Source organism: Orycteropus afer, unplaced genomic scaffold (assembly GCF_000298275.1).
Source record: "Orycteropus afer afer isolate SDZICR_OR568_19922 unplaced genomic scaffold, OryAfe1.0 scaffold00013, whole genome shotgun sequence".
NCBI lineage: Eukaryota > Metazoa > Chordata > Mammalia > Tubulidentata > Orycteropodidae > Orycteropus > Orycteropus afer.
The window spans coordinates 19,245,594-19,271,740 of record NW_006921600.1 but is presented as its reverse complement, the minus strand read 5'-3'; the positions used below and the strand labels follow the sequence as shown (position 1 = coordinate 19,271,740).

General features: G+C 45.8%; 1 protein-coding gene across 1 annotated transcript in view; it reads right to left on the bottom strand.

Annotated features, from left to right (window-relative positions):
- PLXNA2 (plexin A2) overlaps positions 1-26,147 on the bottom strand; it is a 249,759-nt gene that overhangs the window by 23,873 nt on the left and 199,739 nt on the right. Inside the window, exons 12-16 of the mRNA XM_007953098.2 lie at positions 14,699-14,850; positions 6,430-6,547; positions 4,140-4,276; positions 2,499-2,666; positions 2,057-2,150 (exon numbers count right to left, since the gene is read on the bottom strand). Coding sequence (XP_007951289.2) covers positions 2,057-2,150; positions 2,499-2,666; positions 4,140-4,276; positions 6,430-6,547; positions 14,699-14,850 — 669 coding nt within the window. The remainder of the gene's footprint in view (positions 1-2,056; positions 2,151-2,498; positions 2,667-4,139; positions 4,277-6,429; positions 6,548-14,698; positions 14,851-26,147) is intronic.

Here is a 26,147-nt window from a genome sequence, read left to right as displayed (position 1 = left end):
CCTGGACTGGACTCTTCTGTGAATAAGCAAATCTCTCCAAAACAAGCAGACTGTTTGCTTCCCGACTGTGCTGCATCGGCACTTTGCTTGCCAAGCATTCCTTTGGCTTTTGTGGCTTTCAGCTTGGCCCTCCCTTTGAAACCCAACATCAAGAAGTAGTCCCAGGTGCAATAGCGCCCAAGCAGGGCTGCTGAGAGGGGCCTGCTTCTTTCCTACCACTTCTAGAAAGAGAAGGCACAGGGCAAAGTTTGTGAGCACCCATTCTGGAGCCTAGTGTGATGGAAAATTTGTACACTCACGTGCTTCTCCAATCCAGCCTGCAGAATCCAGGCAGGCACTACTGAGCAAGGGTCCCTGACTCTCCACAGGGAGAAGTATGTTGAATTCCCTGACATACCGAGATCATGGTGGGTGGGGATAGGAGATTCTTGTGTGGTACTGTGAATGGGTCCTGGGATCTGAGTCTTCTAGGACCAATGATGTGGGGCATGGAAGAGGCCTTCTTTCCAGCCCCGTCTGCTCTTCAATGGCTTCTCTAGGACAAATGCTGCAACCTTAGGAGGTCAAGCTTGTCAGTCAGGCACTCATCCTCCAAAATTCTGTGTGTCACACGTCTTGAAGCAGGATGTCTTTATCCTACATGAGTGTGAACTTACTGTTCCCATCCTTGCATCTAATCTTCTTCCCCTCCACTTAGGCCTCGGGGTTTCACAGACTGGAGGTAGTCATGAGCTACTGGGAGGTTTTAAGCTCAGTTTGGAAGTGGGAATACAGACTCTAGCTCAGGGATCAAGCTCCAGACCAGGAGAATAGGATATATGCTCACTAAGCCCAAAGAGTTGTGTCCACAGTGGGTACCAAAGGTATAGTACAGGTGTCCCATGACCTTGGCATGATGGTAATATCTAGCCCACCAGCATCTCATGTCATTTAGTTAGGAACAGTCCAGATGTTTGAGATCTAGCATGGCTTTACCACCAGCCACCTTTATGACTGGGATGGGAATCATTCACTATTTCTGTCCTTAGTTTCCTCAGCTAGGTCAAGAGGGGGCTGGACCAGGTGATTCTTAAGACCCTTCCAGATGATTCTAGTACTCTGCCATTTTGTGTATTTCTGTGTTTCCTCAGGAATCCTCTAACATGCTGGAAATGTGTAAAGTGTATAGGGTACACACAGCACCATTTTCCCCATTTCCTTCTCAGCTTAGTTAATCCCCTGAAGGTCAAAGCAGTAATAACAGTAATTTATATGAAAAATAATGGCTATGGTAGCATTTTCAGGACTATAATTATGAATATAATAATGCTTCAGAAAATACTGGCTGAAAATAGTAAGCTGGAGCCAGTGGAGTAAACTAAGACGTTTAGGACAACATATCAGTCATTCTTCTTAGGATATAGAGAACTTTAAAAATCACAAAAATCCATAGTGGGAAGAAAATAATATTACACAGTTCTGTACCAAGGAGTAAAGTAAAATGTTCAACCCATTCATTTCAGCAACTGGGGCGGAATTATCTGCACGCAGTGACTAATGTTTATGGAGTGCCAACCTAGTGTCAGCCACTGGCATGTTACAAATCTGTGAGACAAGCCCTATCACCACCATTTATGGAGGTGGAATGAGGCTCCAAGAGGTTAAATTACTTGACTGTGGTTGTACAGCTAATAGATGGCAAAGCCCTGCTTCAAATCCAGGAACATCTGAATCTGGAGCCAGAATTTCTCCAACCTCTCCACCCTACTTCTCATTGGATTCCAAATTGAACATGCTATAAAACAGGAGACCTTTCATGCTTTATCATAAGCTTAGAAGCCAGTACTTCTTTTAAACACTCATTATGTCACCTTCTGACAAGAAATGATGATACTGGAATTACAAAAATCATTGTAAGGCTCAGGTGTGTGGGGCTCAAAGTCTCAGCCAACTTTCTTCTTTGGCATCCAGGCCCTCCAGTGCCTAAATGCAGGGCTCATCACGCTGCAACAGACACATGCAACACACACATGCAGCTGTGTTGCCTGAGTGCCAGAAGGAACCAGTGGTCACTTACATTGACAGATTCTTTGCCATTAAACTTGACTCGGATTCTTGGCTCCTGAATGACATCCAAGTTGAAGCCTGTGATGGTCAGGGGAGTGTGGCCACTGGAAACAAGCAGAAGCTGTGTTAGGTAAGAACTCTCTTAAATAGCTACCTAGCATAACCAGTTAACCAGTTGCCATTGAGTTGATTCTGACCCATGGTGACCCCATGTGTGTCAGAGTAGAACTGTGCATCATAAGGTTTTCAATGGCTGCTTTATCAGAAGTCAAGCCTTCTGAGGCACCTGTAGGTAGGCTTGACCCTCTAACCTTTCACTCAGCAGCTTAGTGTGTTAACCATTTGTACTACGCAGGTGAACCTAAACCCCTAGGATCCCCCTCAGAGCTACACTTGGGTTGAAAGGATCATGCCATGTGGCAATGGGTGCATGCCTCTATCCTCCACCTCACCTGGCAATGCTCCACTCTGGCTCAATGCGCTGGACACGGGGGTCATCAATGTACTCAAACTGTAGGTTGTTGTCCACATGGGCTCGGTCTACACTCACAGAAATAGGGACTGGGCCCAGTCCATTGGATGAGGGGGGTGAGACACACACAATCTCATTCATTGACCGCCTGACAGGAAGAAACCAGGAAGGTTGTGAACAAAGGCATGGTAACAGGGGTGCCCTCTGCCTGGAAGAGGGATTTTGCTTGGTTTCAGGGTATGGCCCAGGAAGTGTTCTTTCACCCCTGTATGCTCTACACTGTGGACATGCCCCTTATCACTGTCTATTCATGCCCTTCTTTTATCCCAGACCCAGCTCTGAGTGAATTAGGGAGGGAGAGAATGGGAGAAGGGGTTAGAAAATGTGGGGCAGGGCAGGGCTCCAAGAACTATGGGGGAGCTACTTTTCTCTGGGTTTTTCTTGAATGTGGATACTTATTTAACTGGTGTGTAGATTCTGCTCAGTCAGACAGACAACAAATATTTATTGAGCATTCACTATGCACAGAGGTGAACACAAAGTCATAGCCTTGTGGAGTCTGTTGTCCAAGAAGGAGATGGAAAAAAGCAACCAGTTGCCATCAAGTTGACTGTGACCCATGGTGACCCCCACATGTGTCAGAGTAGAACTGTGCTCCATGGGATCTTCAATGGCTGATTTTTCAGAAGTAGGTCAGCAGACAGTTCTTCCAAGGGTCCTCTGGGTAGACTCAAACCGATAATCTTTTGTTTAGCAGGAGAGCATGCTAACCACTTGCATGACCCAAGGTCTCTAAAGAGGAGATTATCAGGTAGATCAAACCAAAAAAAAAAAAAAATTGAGTTGATTCTGATTCATAGTGACCACCATTGGGTTTCCAAGGCTGTAAATCTTTATGGAAGCAGATGGCCTCATCTTTATCCCACAGAGCGGCTGGTAGGTTCAAACCACCAACCTTTTGATTAGCAGCCAAATGCCTTAACCACTACATTACCAGAGCTCCTTAGCACTAGGCAAATCAGGTTCTCATTCATGAAATGGGGAAGGAGATGTTTGATAACTATTTATTTGCATGCAGAAGAGGAGGAGACTGTGTGCTTAAGGAGGACTAAGACCATGTAGTTTCTATGCTTCTCAAGTCACTCTATTGTTGTTATGTGCTGTCAAGTTGATTCTGACTCTTAGTGACCCCATGCGATTGAGCAGAACTGCCCCATAAAGTTTCCTGGGCTGAAATCTTTATGGGAACAGATTGCCAACTCTTGTCTCCCACAGAGCAGCTGGTGGGTTTGAACTGCTGACCTTTCGGTTTGCAGCCAAGCCCTTAACCACTGTATCACCAAGGCTCCTATGCTTGATACCAATAGTGACTGGAGAGTTTGGGCAGGCTTCTTTATCTGCAGTTCTCATGGTCCTCACTGAGGGACTTTAATTATTTTTAGACATATCCAGCCCCTCTGATACATGGGATAGAAACTGACAAGTGGTACATATTTCTCACAGTGTCTGGAATGGTGTTTGGGCTCAGAATGTGGCAAATAACATGGAGGTGATGGGGCAGCAGATGTATGAACATGCACAGGAACCCAAGAGCACCAGTGGGCCTTGGAGTCTATCTCACCCGTAGAACTCGCAGGTCTGGTTGCCTAGGTACACTGCCACACTGCTCCCAGCCCCAAGGTAATGGCCTGTGATGGTCACCATGGTGCCTCCTGACTCTGGCCCTCGGATGGGGTTGAGTGACAGCACTGAAGGGTTCTTTGGAAGAAAGCAGAGAAATGTTTTTTTAGTTTAGGCTGTGGCTGAAGGGAGGAATCAAGGCTACACTTAGGAATACAGGGAGGGTCTATTTTCATGCTTACACTGCAGGTACTTTTCCTGTTCTTTACAATCTCAAGTGCTCTCTTGATTATGCTGGAGCTGAGATTCTAAAAAGAGGCCCCAGCTATGTCCAGGGAAGGCCAATGGGTCTCGCATTGGAATTAATTAACTCCCTGGAGAGGATCACACTCATAACATGGATGGGGAGGCAGATGTGACACTGACTAATCTATCAATTAGTTTACAAATTGAGAACAATTTGAAAATGCTTCTCTATCTAGAGCCTGTACTGATTTTTTTGGCACAAAATCAATAGGGCTGAATAAAGTGTTCCTGCCTAGGTTGGGCCACCAAGAGGCTAAAGTCCTCCATTAATGGCCTTGCATATGTCCTTCTGTTCCTTACAGCATGTGAAGGGCACAGCATGGTGCCTGGTGCAGAGAGCTATCAATAAATGCTGAACATGGCTTCCCAGCCTTTATAGGGAGGATGGTGCCTTACTGGCCGTATCTTCTAGCAAAGCTACCTAAGTTGTAAAATTAAGCCTGAAGTTTAAAAGAAGGGTTATCTAGCCTAAATTGCATCAGGCAGCAGACCTAAGTCAGAAAGGAAGTGCTTCTGCGTAGAGGGCAGTGTAGTGTAGTGCAAAGTGCATTTAACTGAGCAATTGTTGTTGTTATTGTTAGCTGCTCTTGAGTCTACCCAACTCATGGCAATTGGGTTTTCATGGGCTAATTTTAGGAAGTAGATTGCCGGGCCTTTCCTTCTAGTTTGACTTAGTCTGGAAGCTCTGCTGAAACCTGTTGAGCATCATAGTAACACACAACCCTCCACCAACAGATGAGTGGTGGCCACACCTGAGGTGCATTGGCTAAGAATCGAACCTGGGTGTCCCACATGGAAGGCGAGAATTCTACTACTGAATCACCTCCTACAAGGCAAGAATTCCAATCTGCATTAACCATTTATTTACTAGCTGTGTGTCCTGAAGCAAGGTTCTGGATCACTTCTGTTTCCTACTCTGACTAGTAAGAGGAGTGTGCTGCAAGATCTCCAAAGCTCCTCCCAGCTCTGACATTCTGCATATCTTTCCCCATCTAGTCCTTCCACGTTTGCTTCTCATATAAGCTCTTGTCTGCACTGGGGAGGAGATAGAGTCTGCCGGAACAGATAGGCAGTGGTACGCTCCAATCCAAGAGGGAAAGGTACAAGGAAGAGGTGGAGATACCAAGATAAGAAGGCAGAGGCTGCAAGATGGGGTAAGCAGTAAAATGCTTTAGGGAGAATAGAATCTTTTGGTTTAATGAGTTTTCAAAACTCTTACCAAAGCTGGTTTGACCCCACCCACTGGTGTTAATGCTTTTTAATGAAGAATTTGAGGTGGCACTGTGGGTGTCAGAAAAGGGTTGCAGAGCCCCAGAAGCAGGTTACTGAATCTGGATGAATATAGCGCCAGCCTTAAAGAAAGCCTGTGTGATTCTACTCCCTGTTGCCTGAGCACGAAGAGGTGTTTGCAGGTGTGAGTGTGTGTATATGTGTGTGTAACCTCATAGTCACACAGAGTGTCTTGCACACATGGCCCACGCCCGTGGTCCCGTGCACAGACACATGTCCTTGCAGGGTTTCAGTAACTCCTCTAAACTCCCACTTACAATTTCCTTGGCAGAAAGCAAAGCATGTGGATATATATATAGTCCTGTTTAATTAGGTCCCTCAGGCGATGTGTCCTCACTAGGCTGGAATTAGACTAAGATGTCGCATTGGTGGGACAAAGGCCAGCCTCTCCTCATCCCTTGTCTAGGATCTTCTTTCTAAGAAAGGCCTGATTTTGCCTTATTTAGAACTTTAATCTGTGGCCCTCTGAACTCCAGCATTTTCACAGCTTTGTTAATCACATGCTATATCCCACTCTAGAAAGACAGGGTTGCACAGCAGTGATGTGAGAAGTTCCCCTTTCTGGTGTCCTACTTGGTTTTCGAGAAGCCTGGTACAGTGCAGTTTGGGAGGGGAGACGTGGAGCCTTTCTGGGAAAGGTCTGTAACAGAGATGTGCCTGTAGCCTGGGAGCCTGGCTTTGAACCCAGTACTCACCACAAAGGTATACTGTTGATGGGACTTGGTCATGAACTCTGGCTTACACTCGCCAATGCACAGGCGCACAGGCCCAGAGGTCGTCCCCACGAGGGCATGGCCCATCTCACAGACGATCCTGCAGAGACAGCAAACCTTCAGGTTAGAGGCTTGGCAAGAGCAGACATCCCTTGCTCACCCCATAATCAGCGATACTCATGAGAGTCTTGAATGGTTATTGGACCAGGATTCAGTTTGATCACCAATCTAGCTGTGTGACCTTGGTTAAAGTGCTATCTCTCTCTGAGCTTCAGTGTCTCATCTGGACAGTGAGAAGGCTGGATTAGGGCATCACTAAAGCCCTGGGTGAGGCAAATAGTTAATGCATCCAGTGAGAACTGAAAGGTTGGAGGGTAGAATCCACCCAGTATTGGCATCACTAGGGAAGCGGAGGGTGGGTGGTGCAGCCTGCACCGGTGACGCTGTCAGAGGGAGTGACACCAAAATGACTGTTTATAAAATGTTTGTGTAATGTTTCAGGAGAAACTGATTACTTTTTATAAACATAACCCTGTAGTTAGTTACAACAAAAACATTTTAGTAAGTCCTGCTTACGAAAATGTGTATCATCTACCAGGCTAAAACTCTATGCTAATTTACTTTTTGAACCTTCTAATGGGCTCCAGGCAGAGCTGTCATTATTACCCAATCACAGTGATGCTTTGAATCACGTGGTTTCATCTGCATGTGCTACAAGTGTGTGCTGTTCTTTTTCTTGCCATTGGTGTTTTTGTTGTCACTAATTTTGTCCAATTTTCTGGTGTTTTAGCTACACTATGCGGTAATTAGTATTTGTGAACCTATACCAATAACTTTTTTGAGAATGAAGTACTAATTAAGGAAAAAGAAGGAGAAATATCAAAAAAGGCTTCTGCTCAGTTACTAATAATGTTGCAACTAATAATATTGTGATTGGATGTAGAAAGATTTTACAAAACAATTTTGTTGTTAGTATTCATATAATCTAAGAAATGTACAACTATATTTATCACATATTATTCTATGCTTAAAATTGATAATAAACATGACTAAGAATTCTGTAGACGCTCTGGTGGCATAGTGCCTGAGGCACTTGACTGCTAACCAGATGATGGCAGTTCAAACCCACCAGCCACTCCTCGGAAGGAAGGCTGGGCAATCTACTTCTGTAGTGATACCACCTCAGAAACCCAAAGAGGGGTTGCTATGAGTCGGATCCAACTCAACAGCAGTGAGGTTTTTTTTTTTTTTTTTTTTTTTCTTTTTTTGGAAGGATTCTGTATGGTCTTGTATGGGAGAAGGTCCATAGGGTGGAAAGTAATACCATGAGTTACCATACTGGATGACACCAATCTTAGTGACACCACTGAACCCAGAGGTACCATGAAAGAAAGGCCTGGTGATTTGCCCCACAAAAAACTCTGGAGTACAGTTCTACTCTGATGCACATGGGGATGCCATGAGTCAGAATTGACTCAACATCAACTGGACAAGCCCTGTGTGCCTCTGATACACTCTGCCTCCTAATTCTGTGAGCAAGCTGCAGTCCCCAGGGGCTAGCATAGTGCCTAGCACTGGTAGGTACTCGATCAGTATCTGTGGAATAAATGAAATATCCAAAACAGAGATCAAGGGGCAATGATTTCCTTGGTGTTCTTTTTGACATAACAAGAAAACACTGCAGCTCTCCCTGAAAGACGGGGTGAGGGCCTATTTGCCAAGCTGATTCAATAGTGGTTTGTTTCCTGCAGAGAGTTTAAAAAATGGGAATAGATAATCTGGTGAGATAGTGAGTGCCCCAAACAGAAGCCCCAAGCAACATGAGAGGAGTGGCGTTCTGTGGCTGTGAAATAAGGGGTGGGAGGTAGATGAGTTCATTAGGATGTCAGTTGGCACTGGACTCCCACTTAATCAAGGGCTGAGCGCACTAAGCTGGTGGGTGCTGCGGTGACACAGCTTTGGGGTTGAAAGGCACGTCTCACACTGAGAGCTGGAGGGGAGAGAGGTGTGCAACATTCTCTCTCACGAAGCCCAGATCAATACCACCAGTGATGCTTTGCTGGTGCCTGAGATAAGTTCCAACAAGCACATTTAGATACTGGTTGCCTTAGCCACAGGAGCATTCTAGAAAGGGTGGGCAGCTGGAGGACACGTGAGGGACTGGAGATATCAGGTTCGTGGGGGTGGTACCTCTTGCTTGGAATTGCAGGCTCTGGGTAGGTGGAAAAGGGCCTCACTAGGCTCAGCAAAAAAGGAGCCTGGGAGCAGAGGGAACATTTTCTTCTACTTCCAACCACCATTTAAGAGTTCAGAGCAGTTTGGTGCCCTTGGTAGGTTTGCTTAGTGGGGAGTCAGAAAAACAGACCCCCTCTACACTAATCCCCAGCATTATCCTGGCACGGTGGGGAAGATCCGTGTTTAACCGAGCAATGCTTATCTCAACAGCTTCTCTAGGAAGGAAGGTAACTAAACAGAGATTTCATTTTGAAGTAATAAAACTTGCATTAAACAAATACGCTGCATGCTCACACACCCTGCATGCCACTGATCTCCACCTCCTTCCTAACAGTTAATCCCAAATAAGTACTTTCACTCCTGGTGAATATTTACTTAACATGCAATAACTGTCTTATTACGTTTAGCATATTAGATTCAACAAGAAAGTACTGAGGCCACATAGAAGAACATTCTCTCTTCCCTTTCAATCTGAATAAAGAAATTAATTATGAATCCAGAGTAAACATAATCGGGATGATCAATTAGCATTTTGCACATAACTATCTCCTTAAACCTCATTAGTGGAGCATTTGAGAAAAAGCTTAATTTAAGATACTCTGTGTGGTTATTTTCATGCTGCTACCTGCTTGGAGGAACAGCTCTCTCACTCTGTTTCCTGGGCCCCGTGTGCCTGCTCTGGAGTCCCTGGGTGGCGCAGATGGTTAAGTGCTTGACTACTGACTGAAAGGTTGGACGTTTGAATCTACCCAGAGGTGCCTCAGAAGAAAGGCCTGGTGATCTACTTCTGAAAGGTCACAAACACTGAAAATTCTATGGAGTCCAGTTCTAAGTCTGAAACACATGGGGTTGCCATGAGTCAGAACTGACTTGACAACAACTAGTGCTAATACAACACCTGCTCCAGTTTGAGGGACAAAAGATTGAGCTGTCCTGCTAAACCATGCCCTGCTCTGCCCTCTCAAGTTGCTCCAGAAGAGAATTAGCCATAGCTAATGTCATGGGGTGTCGGGAGAGAAGAAGGGAGGGAAGAAGAGGGAGCAGATAAATCACTTTCCCTCACTTGCTAATCACAGCTTTCTTGTCCCTCACTCTCATCTCTCCTTGCCCAGATACTCTGTGCTGAAGTGAGCCTCATGAGGAAAAGGAGGAAGAAATAATTGTGGGCTTGAAGTCATGGAAAATTAAAATGTTTCAGCATGTGAAGGTCACGGGTGGCACTGCAGCTTTCCTCCTATGGCCCTGGGTTCTGTCTAGGAAAGGAGACCCAGGATGTCCCAGTAGGGAGTTAACAATGAGCTTCTTGACACATTGTCTCTTCTGGACCCTTCTTTTGCTCAGGGTTTATGGTCCAAAAGATAAGCTTTACATGTCAAGCCCTTGGGAGAAGAGCAAGAGATGGGAGGTGGACACTACCTGAGTGTCAGGCTGAGGACCTACAAATGGCTCACCCCTTCACCTGGAAGATATGATGCAGGGGGCTGTGCCAGACCATGGATCCCTTCTTCTTTCTGTGGAAAGAGGTCCTACTTCATTGGGAGAGTGTGGAGAGGGGCTGTATCAGGACTAGGCTGTAGACAAAGGTCTGAATTGCCAGGTCGAAGAACTGGACGTGAGGAGAAGAACTCTAATGGCCTTTAGCTCTTCTCTTTTTTCTTCCCTGGAACCCAGTGCCCATGGGAAAGGATGGAAAGGCCTAGAGTGTATTTGTTCTAAGCATTTGTTCTCTGAGCTCAGGGAGATATGGAGCTGAAGGAAGACACAGGTGCAGCTGCAGGAGTGGGAAGGATTATATTGAATAATGAGTATTAGGCCACAGCAGATTCTTACTTTAATAACAGAAAGAGCTATTATTTGCTGAGCTGTGATTGTGGCAGGAACTAGGCAAGAAAGGGTCTCTTGTCATTTTTAGGCTTGCCTACAAGGCAGGACTTATTGTCTCCATTTTTACACACAATTCAACTAAGGCTCAGAGATGCTAAGTGACTTACTTATTTAGGACCACAGAGTGAGTAAGTGGCAGAACCATGATTCAAATCCAGGTCTGCCTGACTCCAAAGCTCATGCTTTGGACCACTCCACTCTACCACATCTATTATCTATTTTATGAAATGCTCTGTATGACTTTTGAGAAAAGGGTAGGGAAGACAAGGTTTCCTTTGGGGGGCAATGCTGGGCCACAGTTGAGGTTGTTGGCAGAGATGATGGGGATGACTTGGCTGGGCTCCGAGTGCTCTGAGAGCTAACCACTTGTCCCCACTGCCTTCCTGGTTGTAGATGGCCTCAGGTAGTATGTGTGTGTGCTTCCTCCTCCCTCAGACTTTCAAATCTGCAAGGTTCCTGTGGTTTGATTTCTAGAGGCCTGCCACTTTCCTTGCCTCCTCCCTGTGTCCCTGGTGGCATTAGTGTTGAGAGACACTGCAGATATTCACAGTCTCTCCTTTTAAATGGAACTGGGCTAGCAGCTGTCCAGCCCTCACATTTGACAGGGTGCTTCTGGAGACCCCTTAGTGCTACAGATCAAGTGTCTAATGGTGACAGTTGCAGATTCCATTGGGCATGGAGTTTCCAGCTTCTGACACCCTAAGGGACCATGAAAGAGATGGAAGAGATAATCTATTCCCACAGATACATTTTCTAGATGAGAAATTTGAGGATCAGGGAGTAAGTGACTTGCTCAAAGTGTTACAGCTTGTCAGTAGCTAAGCTAAGGCTTGGCCCCCATTCTTCTGACACCTAGCTCACTGCCTTTCTACAGACTTGTATAACCAGTGACCAGTTGCTGTCAAATTTACTCTGACTCATGGCGACCGCATGTGTTGAGAGAGTAGAACTATGCTTCATATGGTTTTTAGCTGCCAATTTTTTAGAAGTAAATCACCAGGCCTTTCTTCTGAGGCATCTTTGGGTGGACTTGAACCTCTAATCTTTTGATTTGCAGCTGGACACTTGACTGCTTGTACCACCCAGGGACCTTGTAGACATCTTAGATGGTGCCTTTCTCCCCACAAGTGTGTACCACTGGGGAGAGGAGCACATGGCACTTAACATCTATCTGGTTATGGCTGAGCTCACAGGTGTGGCAGAGAGATTGTGAGGGTCTGGGGACTTGAGCCAAGTCTACCTTTTACATAGAGTCCATGTTCCAGGAGGGGATGAGCTGCAGCCTCAACCTACAGCATCCCATTGCCCTGTTCTGGAGTCATCGGCCTTCCAGAGATCTGTGGGGTGCTTACTGCAAGACTAAGCGGGCCCCTTTAACCAGCATTAACTTAATTGCTGAGTGATAGATGGTGCGGCACAAGCATATGGTAAGTCATCACCATGCCCGCTAATCCTGCCGACATCCGGGCCTGTGCACCATGCCCGCTTAGCCAAATTCATCTCCCACAGACATCTGTAACAATTGTGCCTGCTGCTCACTGCCCAGGATGGAGGCTTTAATGATGTTAACATACTCTGAAGCCTCAAGAGTGGTAATGAGCCTGGCACGGCGGGAAACCAGGCCTGCATCTAGCCAAGGTCCAGGATGCATCTGCTCCCTCCTGCCTGTCCTGTGCCTGAGGAGAAATGGTGGCAGTTTTCTAGGGTAACTCTGGCCTTGGGTGGGACCTGAGGGACCAGGCTCCTGCATGTCTTCACTTCCGGTTTCTCTCAGTATTGCGTTTTCCTGTGGCCCAGGGCAAGGGTGGAACATCTGATTTTCTAAATGGAGCTATAATTTCTTACACTCCTTTACAGTCTCTATGTCTTCATCTTACTGATTTTTCCCTGAGACCCTGTGGAGTAGGAATCAGGGTTTCTGTTTGGCTGATGAGGTCAGAGAGACCAAACGACTTGCTAAGGTCTCAAGGTAGGTGTGTAGAAGATTCAGGACGTAAGCACCTTTTAATATCAAATCACTTGAGATTTTGATGTCCAGCTGCTTAGGAGTTTGCATTTCTCAGCTGAAGCCTCTTTCCTCTGGTGTCCTGTGGCATCCTTACAAAGTTGGTGACTGGACTTTCCAGAGGCTCAGGGCAAGTCCTGAGACCAAGGTGGATAAGAGTCAGTGAGACTGAGAGCCTAGTCTTGTCTGTCAGTGTGCTGGGCTCTGTGAAGACCCCTACCTGCGGGAATGACTGCAGACTGCCCTGTCTCTTGCTCCAACCGCTTTTGCCCTCTCTTCTGCCTCAGAAGTACTACTGATATTGTTTCCCTTTTTCCCTTCTTATCTCTGGATAGTACAGATGGTTAACACACTCAGCTGCTAATCAAAAGGGTGAAGGTTTAAGTCCACCCAGAAGCACCTCGGAAGAAAGGCCTGGCAAACTACTTCTGAGAATGCAGCCACTGAAAACCCTGTGGAGCATAGTTCTACTCTGACACACATGGGGTGACCAGGAATCAGAGCAGACTCAATGACACTTAGCTATCTCTTTCCTGTTGACCTAGTTGTCTCCTCCAAGACTTATTCCTTGCCAGGATAAGGTTCGAATTGAAGGGACAGGTCCAATGCCTTCTTTCTTCTTCCTTGCTCTGGCCACAGGTGTCATGCTAGCCCTCCAAGCCTGGGACCCTTACCTAGGATATCCAGACCTATGGCCTGATGGACATGCAGTCCCTGCCCTTCAAAGCCACACACAGATGTACCAAAGAAGTTTCAGGTCACTGCCCAGGAGTTGTGCTCCATCACTGCTATGAAGTGGAAAGAGCACCAAACTAGGAGTCAGGAGACTCAAGTTCCAATTCTGTGTGACCTTGAGAAATTCATTTCACTTCTCTGAGCCTTCTGCTCTCTACTGCTTTGAAAATGGTGATACCAATATCTACTTCTCAGGGTCCTTACCATTTAAAAATGAAATAATGAAAGAGAATAATAATAATTAAAAAAAAAAAAAAAAAAAAACACTGCCATTGAGTTGATTCTGACTTATAGCGACCCCCATTGGGTTTCCAAGGCAGAAAATCTTTACGGAAGTAGATTACCCCATCTTTCTTCCACAGAGCACCTGGTAGATTTGAACCACTAACCTTCTGGTTAATAGTCAAATGCCTTAGGCACTGTGCCACCAGAATTACTTAATGAAACAGAAGGATGAAGCAATGCCATTTTTTGTGGCTGTGCTTTGAGTCGGAAATGACTCAATGGCAATATTTTTTTTCCATTATTATTTTTTATTAAAGGCTAGCTCTGGAGGGATTAGGGGAGAGGATCTGTGGCTGCAGAGGGTGGAGCTGAGGGAGGGGAGCCGACCCCAAAGCCAGGCCCTTAGTCATATTCTTAGAGCAGAGTTCTCAGTAGGATGAGGGTGACCTGACCTGACTTTCTACATGACAGGTCAAGCAGAAGGATTTGGCTGCCCCCTCCCTTTCTCCTTTGGAGGGGGAGCATCCCTGCTTCTATCCTCCCACCTTCACCTTTGTGCCCACCTCCTGCCCATCGACTCCACAGCGGACGCCACTGCCAAATGAACACCCCAAATTGGAACATATGTCACTCCTGGAGCCCCGTCCGCCTGTCCGCTGCTACATGCCTATTTTCTAATTTCCAGCTGACATTTCCCTTAGTGAAATAAATGAATTTGCTCCAGCGGAGGCCCTGCTCGGATTAAGCTGCTGTCAGAGCCCCATGCGCCAAACAAATTGTTGCCCGCAGCCTACTGAGCCGGATGCATTCCAATGGGGGCTGGGGAGGAGGGGGTGGGGGATTGAGGAGGAGCCTGGACTTGTTGGGAAACTGGCTCAGTCATGCCAGCGGGCAGGTGGAGCCTGAAGGAGTGGCAACGTCACTGCTGGGAGCCCAGATGCCAGAAGGGGCAGGGAATAGGACATCGACAGAGTGAGACCTTCTGAGGGTGGAGGTAGGGCAGGAGAGACCCCTAGGAAGGCTTCTGGGGCAGGGTCCATGGAAGGAGCAGGTGAAGGTGAGTCCTGGAAGAATCCAGAGTAGCAGGGAAAGTCTCCACCTTGAGCATCTGATGGGAAGCAAACTTTCCTGTCTAGGAAGTAAAGGGCCTGCTGTGGGGGGACTCACTGCTCAGCGATGATGTACTCCCCGGGGAGGGGTGTGCAGGGCACCCCAGCCACCTGCACGTGGTGGGCGATCTCGGAGAAGTCTAAGCCCAGGTTCACACCGTGGATGGTCACGCGAGTCCCTCCTTCAGGCGGCCCGGACACTGTCAAGATCTGTAGGAGGGAAAGGGGATTAGCAAGCTTGGTTGGCCCAGGAGCAGACATGGCAGTGCCTTCCTCCTTGCCAGAGAGAGGCTTAGGCCTTTGATGGACACTGGAATCCGGATGAACTGCACAAGTGTTCTCCACTTTCTAGCTTATCTAAGATCCTGGCATCATCTTCTGTTTTACACTACCTCCTAAGTTCTTTAGCTCATCCATCCATCCATCCATTATAATAGATTATTAAAGAGAATCTATTTATCAGAATGAGTACTGGACTCAGAGACAGAAAATCATTGTTTCAGATGTATTTCCGGTTCACAATAGTTGAATTAGTAAATTCAACTGATTCCACCTGATTGTGGGCAAGTCAGACAATCTCTGAACTTCAGTCCTTCTTAGTTGTGAAGTGGGATAATCATCTCTACCAACTTCACAGGGAACTTGTGAGCTCCATGTAGATGCTATGTTTGGGTGCATTCTATAAACCAGAAAGGGCTTTGTAATCAGTGGTATCACTGGGGGGTGGTGCAGGCTGCACCAGGTGACCCTGTCAGAGGGGGCGACACCAAAAGGACTGTCTATAATTTTTTTTGTGCAGTGTTTCAGCAGAAATTGATTATTTTTTTCATAAAAATATCCCTGTAGTAAGTTATAACAACAAAAACAGCTTCTATAAAGCCAGTTTACATGCATCAATATACTTACAAGGCTGAAAATCTATGCTAATTTACTTTTTGAACCTTCTAATGTGCTCTGGTCAGAGCTGTCATTATAATCCAATTACAATGATTCTTCAAATCACATGGTTTCGTCTGCATGTGCTACAAGCGCATACTGCTGTTTTTGTTGCCACTGGTGTTTTCTGTTGTCATTAATTTTGTCAAATTTTCTGATGTTTTAGTCACAGTATTGTGGTAATTAGTATTTATGAACTCAGATCAATATTTTTTTGAGAATGAGGTAGTAATTAAAGGGAAAGAAGGAGAAACATCAAAAAAAGGCTTCCGCTTAGTGACTAATAATGTTGTAACTCAATGTAGAAAGATTTGACAAAACAATTTTGTTGTTAGGATTCATATAATCTAAGAAAATTACATTAAGAAGTTTATAACTATATCAATCACATTATTGCATGATTGAAACTGATAATAAACACTACTAAGGATTCTGTATGGTCTGGCATGGTAGGATGGCAGGGTAACACGAGTTACCACACTGGATAATACCGAGACCAGAGATGCCATTGTTTGTAACTGTGATGTGTTATTATTGCCAAACCTGAGACTAGACTCTGTAGGGGGTTCAGTGATGAATACAACTGGGTATTTGCCCCCAGGAACATACAGTCAAGTAGAATGAGATAACAGAAGAGCAGAAGTAACACCGGGTGCAAGGAACACAGTGATAAAATAGATACAGGGCGAAAGCTGTGGGAACTCACAGGAGTCCAGGATTATGTCTGGCTGTAGGGGGGTGGATCAAAGAAGGAAAAGTGTGTTTGACGTTGTTCTGGAAAAAAAAAAAAATCCTGTGACACATGCTAGGAGCAAGAAGAAATAACTTTAGAATTTTCCAAATCTTTGCTGGCTTTCTGTTAGCCAGGATCACGTTATGTGTTCATTCCGTAATTCAGTCACCAAATGCTGACTCAGTCACATGGTGCTTTGATCCAAGAGGAAAAGGAACTGCAGGATCAGCTTCCCCCAAAGTGTACGCTTCTGTCTGGGAATAGCTCAAGTTCCTGGAAAAATGTGATTGTTTGGGATCAACAGATCCCAGAGAATAAGTTCATACTTTGTGGTCCATAGTTATCTGAAGCAAGGAGAAATTAGGAGTGAGTTCAATCCTAGGCCACAGAAGAAACACAGAATTTCAGAATTAAAATAGGGCTCGGGGGATCTTATCCCAAGATCCTTATTCTACAGTGATAAGAACAAGACTTAGAGAAGTTGGAGATACAGCCAAGGCCTGCCTTGGACAATGTGTACACACAGTTTTGAAGAATCCCAGTGCTCTTTTCAATACACTATAAGAAAAGCAAAGGAGCTCTGGTGGAATAGTGGGTAAGGCTGCTAACCAGAAGGTCAGCGGTTCAAACCCATAGGCTGCTCTGTGGAAGGAAGATGGGGTGTTCTACTTCTGTAACTTGATGGCAGTGAGTTTTTTTTTTTTTTTTTTTAAATAAGAAAAGCAAGGATGGGGAGGGAAGGGGACATGATCAAGATCAGAAGCCCATCAGAATCTCCTTGATGGGGCCTCTGGGAAGATCTGCAGCCTCCATGTCCCTGGGCACTTTTGGAGGTCCTCCTCCTGAGCCCTACACATTGCTGGTGAGGGTGGTCCTGTTGGCTATGGGGTCAGCTGCCCCAGGGCAAAGGTGATAGGTGAGTACAGATGAAACTGTTGTCAAAGGCTCTGGACACTTCGATCTACCTCCCTCTCTTCGCAAGGGACACTTCTCCTTTCTATGATGAGTTCTGCCACAAACTCGGCCACATATTACCAGATGATAGTGAGCAAAGAAGAAGGTGACAGTGGGGGTGAGGGCCACGGGCGGTTCTTCTTCTCTCCAGGACCCACTGACATGCTGCTCACATCACTAGGCTGTAGAGTCAGAACTTGGAACTCACAACTTCTAACCTTCTGTCTTCTCTGTAGGCCTTGCATGGTGCAGCCTACCTCCCTCTTAGCCAGCCCAGCCATGAACACTCCCATCTGGGGTCTTGTTTCACCCCGTCACCTTGTCTGTGCTCTGACTTCCTTTCCTGGGAATGAAATATCCTACCTTATGAATAAAAATAAGCAAGATTCTTGAAATGAATCAAGGGTGAGATAGTCAAGGTAGCTCAGAGGTATTTCTGAGTGTTGGGGAATGGATGTGGGGGGAGGAAGGACAACTTGGAGAGGAAGGAGCTGCCAAGAGAAACCAGAAGCCCTTACAGCTTCTCTGTCTCTGGAGACTAAAAATACCTAGTAGTAATAGATTTTGGCTGCTCCTCTCTCCCAGGGCAAGATTGCTTTCCTTCAGGTCCCTGGGACTCCTGGGCCCTGGGCTCTGGGCTCTGGGCTCTGGCCCCCGGTTAATGGGAAACAGGGAAAGGGCTGCCTCTCTCTGTTTAGGGAGAGCATCATTAGCAAGACTGTGCTTTTAGCTCCTGCTTCTCTTTTGATCTACTTGGAATAAGCTTTAACCAAGCCCTTCCTTCCCCTCCCCTTAGCCACCTGGATAGCATGAACCTACTTCCCAAAAGGAATGACAAAACTATAGTGATTGGTCCTCTCTCCTCCCCCCACCTTTATTTTTAAAAATGCAGTCTTTTGCTTGCTGTAGTTAATTACAACCTTTCAGAAAAACCGTGAAATGAAATCTTTCTGGAAGGCCTAAAAATATTTCTGTCTCGCAGGTAGCATGTGGGGATTGTATTGTGGGTACTCGGTGGCACTGGCAGGTTCCTCAGGGTAGCTTCCTCCTGCTGGTAAATCACTGGAGTATCTATTTATTCCCCTTCCAACATTCTAGAGTTGGTGCCAGAGACATGGTCATGGGCGTTGTGGTGTTGTATTGCTGGTTTGTTAGCACAGAGCTGTTTAGAAGCATAAGTCAGCTAATACTGTTTTGAGAAGGGAGATCATTTCTTATTTTTTAAAATTATTAGGTGATAGATAGATAGATAGACAGATAGATGCTACTGAGTTGACTCTGATTCATGGGGACTTTATGTACAACAGAACAAAATGTTGCCCCATCCTGTGTCATTCTCAGAATCACCAGCATATTTGAGTCAGCTGTTGTGGCTCTTGTGCCAGTTCATCTCACTGAGGGTCTCCCTTGTCCTTTCTGGCCCTCTGCTTCACCAAATATAATGTCCTCCTCCAGCAATGGATCCCTTCTGATGACATGCCCAAAGGGAGTGAGTTGGGCAATATTCTGTTGTGATCCTCAGGGTTTTCATAGGCTAATCTTTGGAAGGAGATGACAAGGGCTCTTCCTGGTCTCTCTTAGTCTGTAAGCTCCACTGAAACCTGTCCATTGTGGGTGACTGCTGGTATCTGAGATGCCTGTGGCATAGCTTCCAGCATCACAGCCACACACAAGCCACCACAACATGACAAGTATTACAGCCCTGGTGTGAGGATCTAAGTCAAAGAGACAGGTAGTTGGGGGTGAGGAGACACCAACCTGATTACTTCTAATCCAGCTAATAGCTGGTGGAATCCAAGAGAATCAGTGTCCTCAGTGATCATCAAGCCAGGTCGTCAAGCTTAGAAAGCACCTGTGGAACACAGGATCCATGGCGGTATTCTTTTGATAGCTTGTGCTATGCTGTCAGGATCTGGGCTACAGGTGAAGGGCTACATGGCAGGGGGTAAAGCACTAAGCAGCTGCCAGGCCCTGAGGGGCTCACAAAGGGCACAGCTTAAAGCCTCCTTGCTTAAAACGAAATGGGTGTAAAAGTCTGCATTTCCAGAAACATAGATGAGGTGTGATTATTTGATTTGCAAGAGGATTCCCAAGGCTTCCATTACTGATGACTTGGAAATTTATATCGTTGGCTCAGACCTCTCTCCTTAGCCCCATATCCATATATCCAATTGCTACTGGACATCTCCACTTGCACATGTGTGTCCCTCAGGAACCTCAAATTTCACCATGTCTAAAAATGAACTCTTAATTTTTCCTCCTCCCACCCCCAACCTGATTATCCTCCCAGCTTCTCTTTCAAGGTTAATGAAATCACTGTGCACTCAGCCAAGAGCCTTGCAAGCCTCTTCAAGTGTTCCCTTTCCCTCACCTACCATGTATAATAAATCAGGTCACCGGGCCTATTGGTTCAGATTCCAGTATGTCTTTTGAATCTGTGCCCCCCTCTGGCTTCCAGATGCAGAGAAGGTGTTTGGCAGGGCTCCTTCATGTCTCACCCACACTAACTGGAACAGGCTTTGTGCTCTTCCCTGTCAACCTATCTTCCTCAGAGCTGTTGGAGTGACCTTCATGAACACACACTCCATCAGGTTACTAGTTCCTTGCTCTAAAAACCTTCAATCGTCTGACCACCATCATGACAAAGTCCCTAATTCCTGGCCTAGCTAGCATTTGAGGTCCTTCATCTTTTTTAGCAATATCTGCCATTCTACCACATTCCACTCAGCTGCTAAAAACTAGTTGCTGTCAAGTCTTTTCCAACTCACCACAACGTCATGTGTGTCAGAGTAGACCTGCCCTCCACTGGGTCGTCAATGGCTGATTTTTGGAAGTAGATCACCAGGCCTTTCTTCCAAGGTGCCTCTGGGTGGACTCAAACCTCTAACCTTTCAGTTAAATCATTAACCATTTGTACCACCCAGGAACTCTCCCCAGATGCTAGCAGTCTCATATATACAATGCACTTTAAAAACTGCTGTACCATTGGATGTGTTGCTTGTTCTCACCCAGCTTAAAAGTCAGGAAGGGTCTCATGAAAGGTCTGTGCTCAGAGTGCAGAGTAGCAGAGGAAGGTAGCCTGTAGAATACATCTCCTGTCCCCTGAGGCCCTACAGGTGACTTTGTACATTAGGGCCTTGATGTCTATGTGGTGGCCTGGAATGGGAACCTAGGTATCCTGCTTTCTTCATTTCTCCTCAGCCAGGGAGAGGCTGCAGAGTGGAGGCTTCATGGAAAAGAATTTATTCTCCAGGGAGGAAGTGAACAGGATCCTTGAGGATCCTACCACAGACTAAACCCACCCTGGAGCCTCTACCCCAAAGGCTCCTTCTTTTTTTTTTTTTTTTCTTTCTTTCTTCTTTGCTCTTGATGAGGAGAGACCCATCGTTGCATCTAGATGGCAGCTTGCTAGCTTTTAAGATCCCAGTCGCTACTCACCAAAGTAGGAGGTGGAACAATGTTTTGTATAGTATGTTATGCCAGTTGAGCTTGATGTCCCCTGCAACTATGGTCCCAAGCCCGCAGGTTCAACTACTCGGTCCCTCTGGGTAGCTGGCTGTGACCAAACAGTGACCACAACCTTGCCCCTTGTCAGCTCTACTATACACCTGGGAATTCTGATCATTCACATAAACTTATAGGACCATTGTCTGGCAACCCTATATATGATCTTGGATACACTTCCCCATTTCATAGACATACCTAATCGTTTAGCTTGTCCACCTATCTATCCATCCATATACCCATGTTTGCCTTCACTTACAACTCAGTACTGTATATGCAAAAGGGTTCATATTTGTTGTCTGTACTTCCCATGTACCTCTCTGTGTCTTTCTCATCCTCAATGCTGCCATATTGGTCATTCACATTTGGTATATTGCCCTTCTCTTCACCCAAATCAAAATTTATCTCTATCTACCTAACAGCGTTCCCTCCCCTCCCCTCCCACCCCTGGTAACCAACAAAGAAAATTTCAAAGGCTCCTTCTTAAAAGTAGCATTATATGGCAGGGAACCCAGGGTTGCATCCCACAAAGTTTGGTTCTGTCAGGATCAAGGTCTGGCTCTCCATATGGCTCTATAAAGAAGTGAGCTGGCTGAGTCCCCAGCTACTGCTTGCTCCAGATCAAGAGTTACAGGGTCGCAGGAGAGGGGAGACTTAACTTCCAGCAGAGAGAGGGTGAAAGGGTAAGGCAGAGTTATATAGATTCTTCCACTGACAGAGTTAAAAATGGCAGAATGTTAGCCAGAATCCACAAGCTTGGCTTCCAGTTTTAGGTGGCCCTGTGCTGCTGACTAGAGACCCTGTGTGGTACAGTTAATATGCTTGGTTGCTAACCAGGAGGTTGGAGGTTCAAGTCTATCCAGAGGTACCTTGGAAGAAAGGCCTGGTAATCTACTTTCAAATAATCAGCCATGGAGCTGCATGGAACACAATTCTCCTCTGACAGACATGGGGGCATCATGAGTTGGAGTCAACTCGATGGCAACTGGTCTTACTGGGGTGATGCAGGCTACTCTGTGGTAGGAAAGAGAGACCATCCAGTGCTAGGCAGTGTCTGCAGCAGGAAGTGAGTACCTTTAGAGTTAGATGGACCTGAACTTGAATTCTCTGTGACCTTGAATATCAGTGTCTTCATTCAAAAGCAGATAATAATGCTTGTCTCATAGGAATGTTGTGAAGATGGAGATAACATTTGGAAATACCTTAGTATAGTGGCTTGGAGAGTTTGTTTTTGTTAGGTGCTGTTGAGTCAGCTCTGATTCATAGTGACCTTAGGTGCAACTAAATGAAACACTGCCCGGTCTTGTGCCAACCTCAGGATCATTGCTATACCTGAGCCCATCGTTGTAGCCACTGTGTCAATCCATTTCATTGAGGGCCTTCCCCATTTTCATTGACCCTCCACTTTACCAAGCATGATATCCTTCTCCAGAGAATGGTCCCTTCTGACAACATGACCAAAGTAGGTTAGACGAAGTCTGGCCATTCTCGCTTCCAAGGAGCATTCTGGCTGCACTTCTTCTGGGGCAGATTTATTAGTTCTGGTAGTCTGTGGTACTTTCAGCATTCTTTTCAACAGCACAACTCAAAAGCATCAACTCTTCTTCGGTCTTCCTTGTTCATTGTCCAGCTCTCACATGCATATGAGACGACTGAAAATACCATGGCTTGGGTATGTGCACCTTAGTCCTCAAGGAGATGTCTTTACTCTTTAGCACTCTAAAGAGGTCTTTTGCAGCAGATTTTCCCAGTGCAATATGCTGTCTGATTTCTCGATTGCTCCTTCCATGGGTGTTGATTGTGGACTCAAGCAATATAAAATCTCTGACAACTTCAATCTTTTCTTTCATTGTGATGCTGCTTATTGGTCTGGTTGTGAAGATTTTTGTTGTTTGTTTTTTTTGTTTGTAGAGTAACTCACTGCTATGGAGTTGGATCCGACTCATCGTGATCCCTCCTTGGGTTTCTGAGGCAATATCAGTACCGAAGTAGATTGACCAACCTTCCTTCCAAGGAGTGGTTGGTGGGTTTGAACTGCCAGCCTTCTGGTTAGCAGTCAAATGCCTTACGCACTATGCCACCAGAGTAGGTCTGGATAATTAATAATTCCATGCTTGTATTCCCATTGCATCTTCCCAGACTACACAACCATGGGACACTGGAGTTGATAAGGAGCTTATAGACAGACAATGGGGATCTTTCATATACAGCCATGCACCACATAACGTCCATCTGAGCAACATCTGACCACATGTATTTCATGATCCCAACCCTTGTAAAGCCTATTACATTGAAAATTTAAGGTACACACAATATTTCTTAATAACAAATGGGCACTACTTTGTGACATGCATCACATTATTATTACTCTATTATAGTTAAAGATGTAGTGCATCTTTAAGTGTCTTATAAATGTTTTTTATGCATAGAAAGGTACACTAGATACTAAGACAAACATTTGAATGATGTTGGATATGAACTGCACCTAACTGGAATTATATATACATTTAACTTAAAGACAGGTTTAGGAAGGGAACTTGTTCATAATCCAGGGACTGCTTCTATATAATATGGTGTTCACAAAGTGTCACAGATCACATAACGTCCTATATCACAGAATGTATTGTGGCTGTTAAGCGACGCATGACTGTGTTGGAAAGGAGAACAAATGGGGTGCTCTCAATTTAGATGCTGGGATGACGGGAAGTGGAAAGAGCTGAGGGGCTGACTGCAGGATGCCTAGGGGGTTCTTGTAACCTGAGCTTGGGTAGGGTTGGCCAGGCTGCTCAGGGAAGGGCCTTGGCTTTTGTGAATTCTGGGCCCAGCACAGGAGCATATTCTGAGCCGAACAGAACCTTCCCACCTGGAATACACATGGGAGGACACTGGCTCTGTTCAAAATGCTCTTCATCTTTTCCTCCCTCCTTTCTTACTATTTCTTCTCCTGCAGAGGTTCAGCATTTCACAAACAATTCAATGAATTCTTTCAGGAAAGTAATTCCGAATGAGGCACCCACGCAAACAAATGGTGTGAGAGTGTATGCATGTGCGTGTGCGTGTGCGTGTGTGTGTAGTAGTAGTAGTAGTACAGAAAGAGGGAGAAGGGGAAGAATATCTATGCCATCAGCTGGAAATATCTCTAAACCAAAACACTCTCTGTGGTTGAGTCAGGCAGTGTGAGATTGGCTGTTAATCTGCAGGTTGGCAGTTTGAACCTTCCCAGTGGCACTGCAGAAGAAAGGCCTGGAGATTTGCATCTGTAAAGGTTGTTGCTGTGTACTGCCAAGTTGATTCTGATTCATAGGACAGAGTAGAACTGTTCCATAGGGTTTCCTAGGCCATAAATCTTATGGGAACAGATTGCCAGGTCTTTCCTCCCCTAGTTCGAACCACTAACCTTTTGACTAGCAGCCAAGTGCTTAACCATTGCACCACCAGGGCTCCGTATAGCCATGAAAATCCTGTAGAGCAATTCTCTTCTGTAACATGTGGGATCTCCATGGGAAGATCTCTAGATATTGACTAATTTCACCTGTACATTTTTTTAACACACATTCTCCTATGGTCCAGGAAAGTTTCTAAACTCTCGTCTGTGGACCTCACAAAAACCAAAACCAAACCCACTGCCATTGAGTTGGTTCTGACTCATAGTGACCCTTCCTTGGGTTTCCAAGGTGATATCTCTACACAGATTGCCCAGTCTTCCTTCTGAGGAGTGTCTGGTGGGTTTGAACTGCCAGCCTTCTGGTTAGCAGTCAAATGCCTCAGGCACTACACCACCAGAGCTCCCATGGACCTCACAAGGGAGAACTAAAAGGAGAGGATGAGGGATGGAAGAGCCCAGAGCAGCTGTTGTTGCTGAGGGCTACTAAGGTTCTCTCTGATACTTTATGCTAACCCTCCCTGTGCATTCCTCCTTGGCCCATCCTTACTCTTGGGGCTTCCCAGAGCTTGGGCTCAGGCCTTTTCTTACATGTGCTCCCTGGGAGACCTAGGGCTTGGACATGCAGTTCCCTCTGCCATTCAAGCATGTCAATCCATCTTGCCAGGCTCTGCTCCAAAGACACCTGGACAGTGGGGCCTTCCCTGACTCCCTTGGACACATTTAGTAGCACCTTCTCCTATGCTCCCACTGCCCTTGATGAACACCTCCAAGATAGCAATCACCACACCAGACTGTAACTGTTTAACTCCTCCATCAGACAATAATTATCTTGGGACAGGGATGATATCACTTTTCCTTAGCAACCTAATACTTAGCATACTGCCTGGAACAGAAAAGCCATCAACAAATATCCCCATTTCTCTGTTACTGGGGAATGCTGGTCTCAACCAGATTTGAGAATGAACTGTGTTCTTTACTGACAGTTAGAGGAAGGGAGATGCCCAAGTGTTGCTTGGGAGCCATGCAGTATTTTAACATTGAAGTCATCTAGTCGTTCTTCCCATCAGCTCCCTTGCCTTAATTTAAGCCAATTTCTGGTTTCATTTCTCATCAACGGAGGACTGAACAGCCTCCTCATCAAACATTTTTCAGATACTGAAGACAGCAATTAAGTCACCCATGGCCTGCTCTTCTGCAATTGTTAGCCTGTTCTCAGAAGATCTTGTTTTCTAAACTCTTTGATCATTTTGGATGCTTTTCTTTGGACTCTTGGATTTCCATGCATCCTTTGAGACTGTTGTGACTCAAACGAGGCTCGTAGCCTGACTGGGGAGCAGTAGGGAGTGCCTGTACTGCTGACTTCCCTTCCCTTGTCACACACGCCACTGACCAGGCTGGCCTTGGTAGAAGTGGATATGCGGGTAAACCCTTGCTATCTTCCTCACATTCCTTTTCCTTTTTCTTCTTGGGGTCCTCTCCTCCATTTTCACTCTACTGTTCTCCTCTCCCAAAAGAGCCCCATATTTATATCTTAGTGGGGATTTAAATCATATTATTACCTTGCCTCAAGGGTGGTTGTTGTTGTTAGGTGCCAAGGTATTGGCCCTCCCACTCATAGTGAGTGACCCTATGCATAATGGAAGAAAACACTGCTGGGTCCTGTGCCATCCCCGTGATCGGGTGCAGATCAGACCATTGTGATCCATAGGGGTTTCCCTGGCAGACTTTTGGGAGAAGATCACCAGGCCTTTCTTCCTAGTCTGGAAGCCCCACTGAAACTGGTTCAGCATCACAGCAACACAAGCCTCCACTGACAGATGGGCAGTGGCTGTGCTTGAGGTGCATTGGCCAGGAGCCAAACCTGGGTCTCCCACCTGGAAGGCAAGAATTCCACCACTGAACTACCACTGCTCCACCTTAAGGGCTTTTTAACTAGTGATAGAAGAAAAAGTTTGTCTATTATTAGGGCAAAATTCAGGAGGGAAATATGGGAAA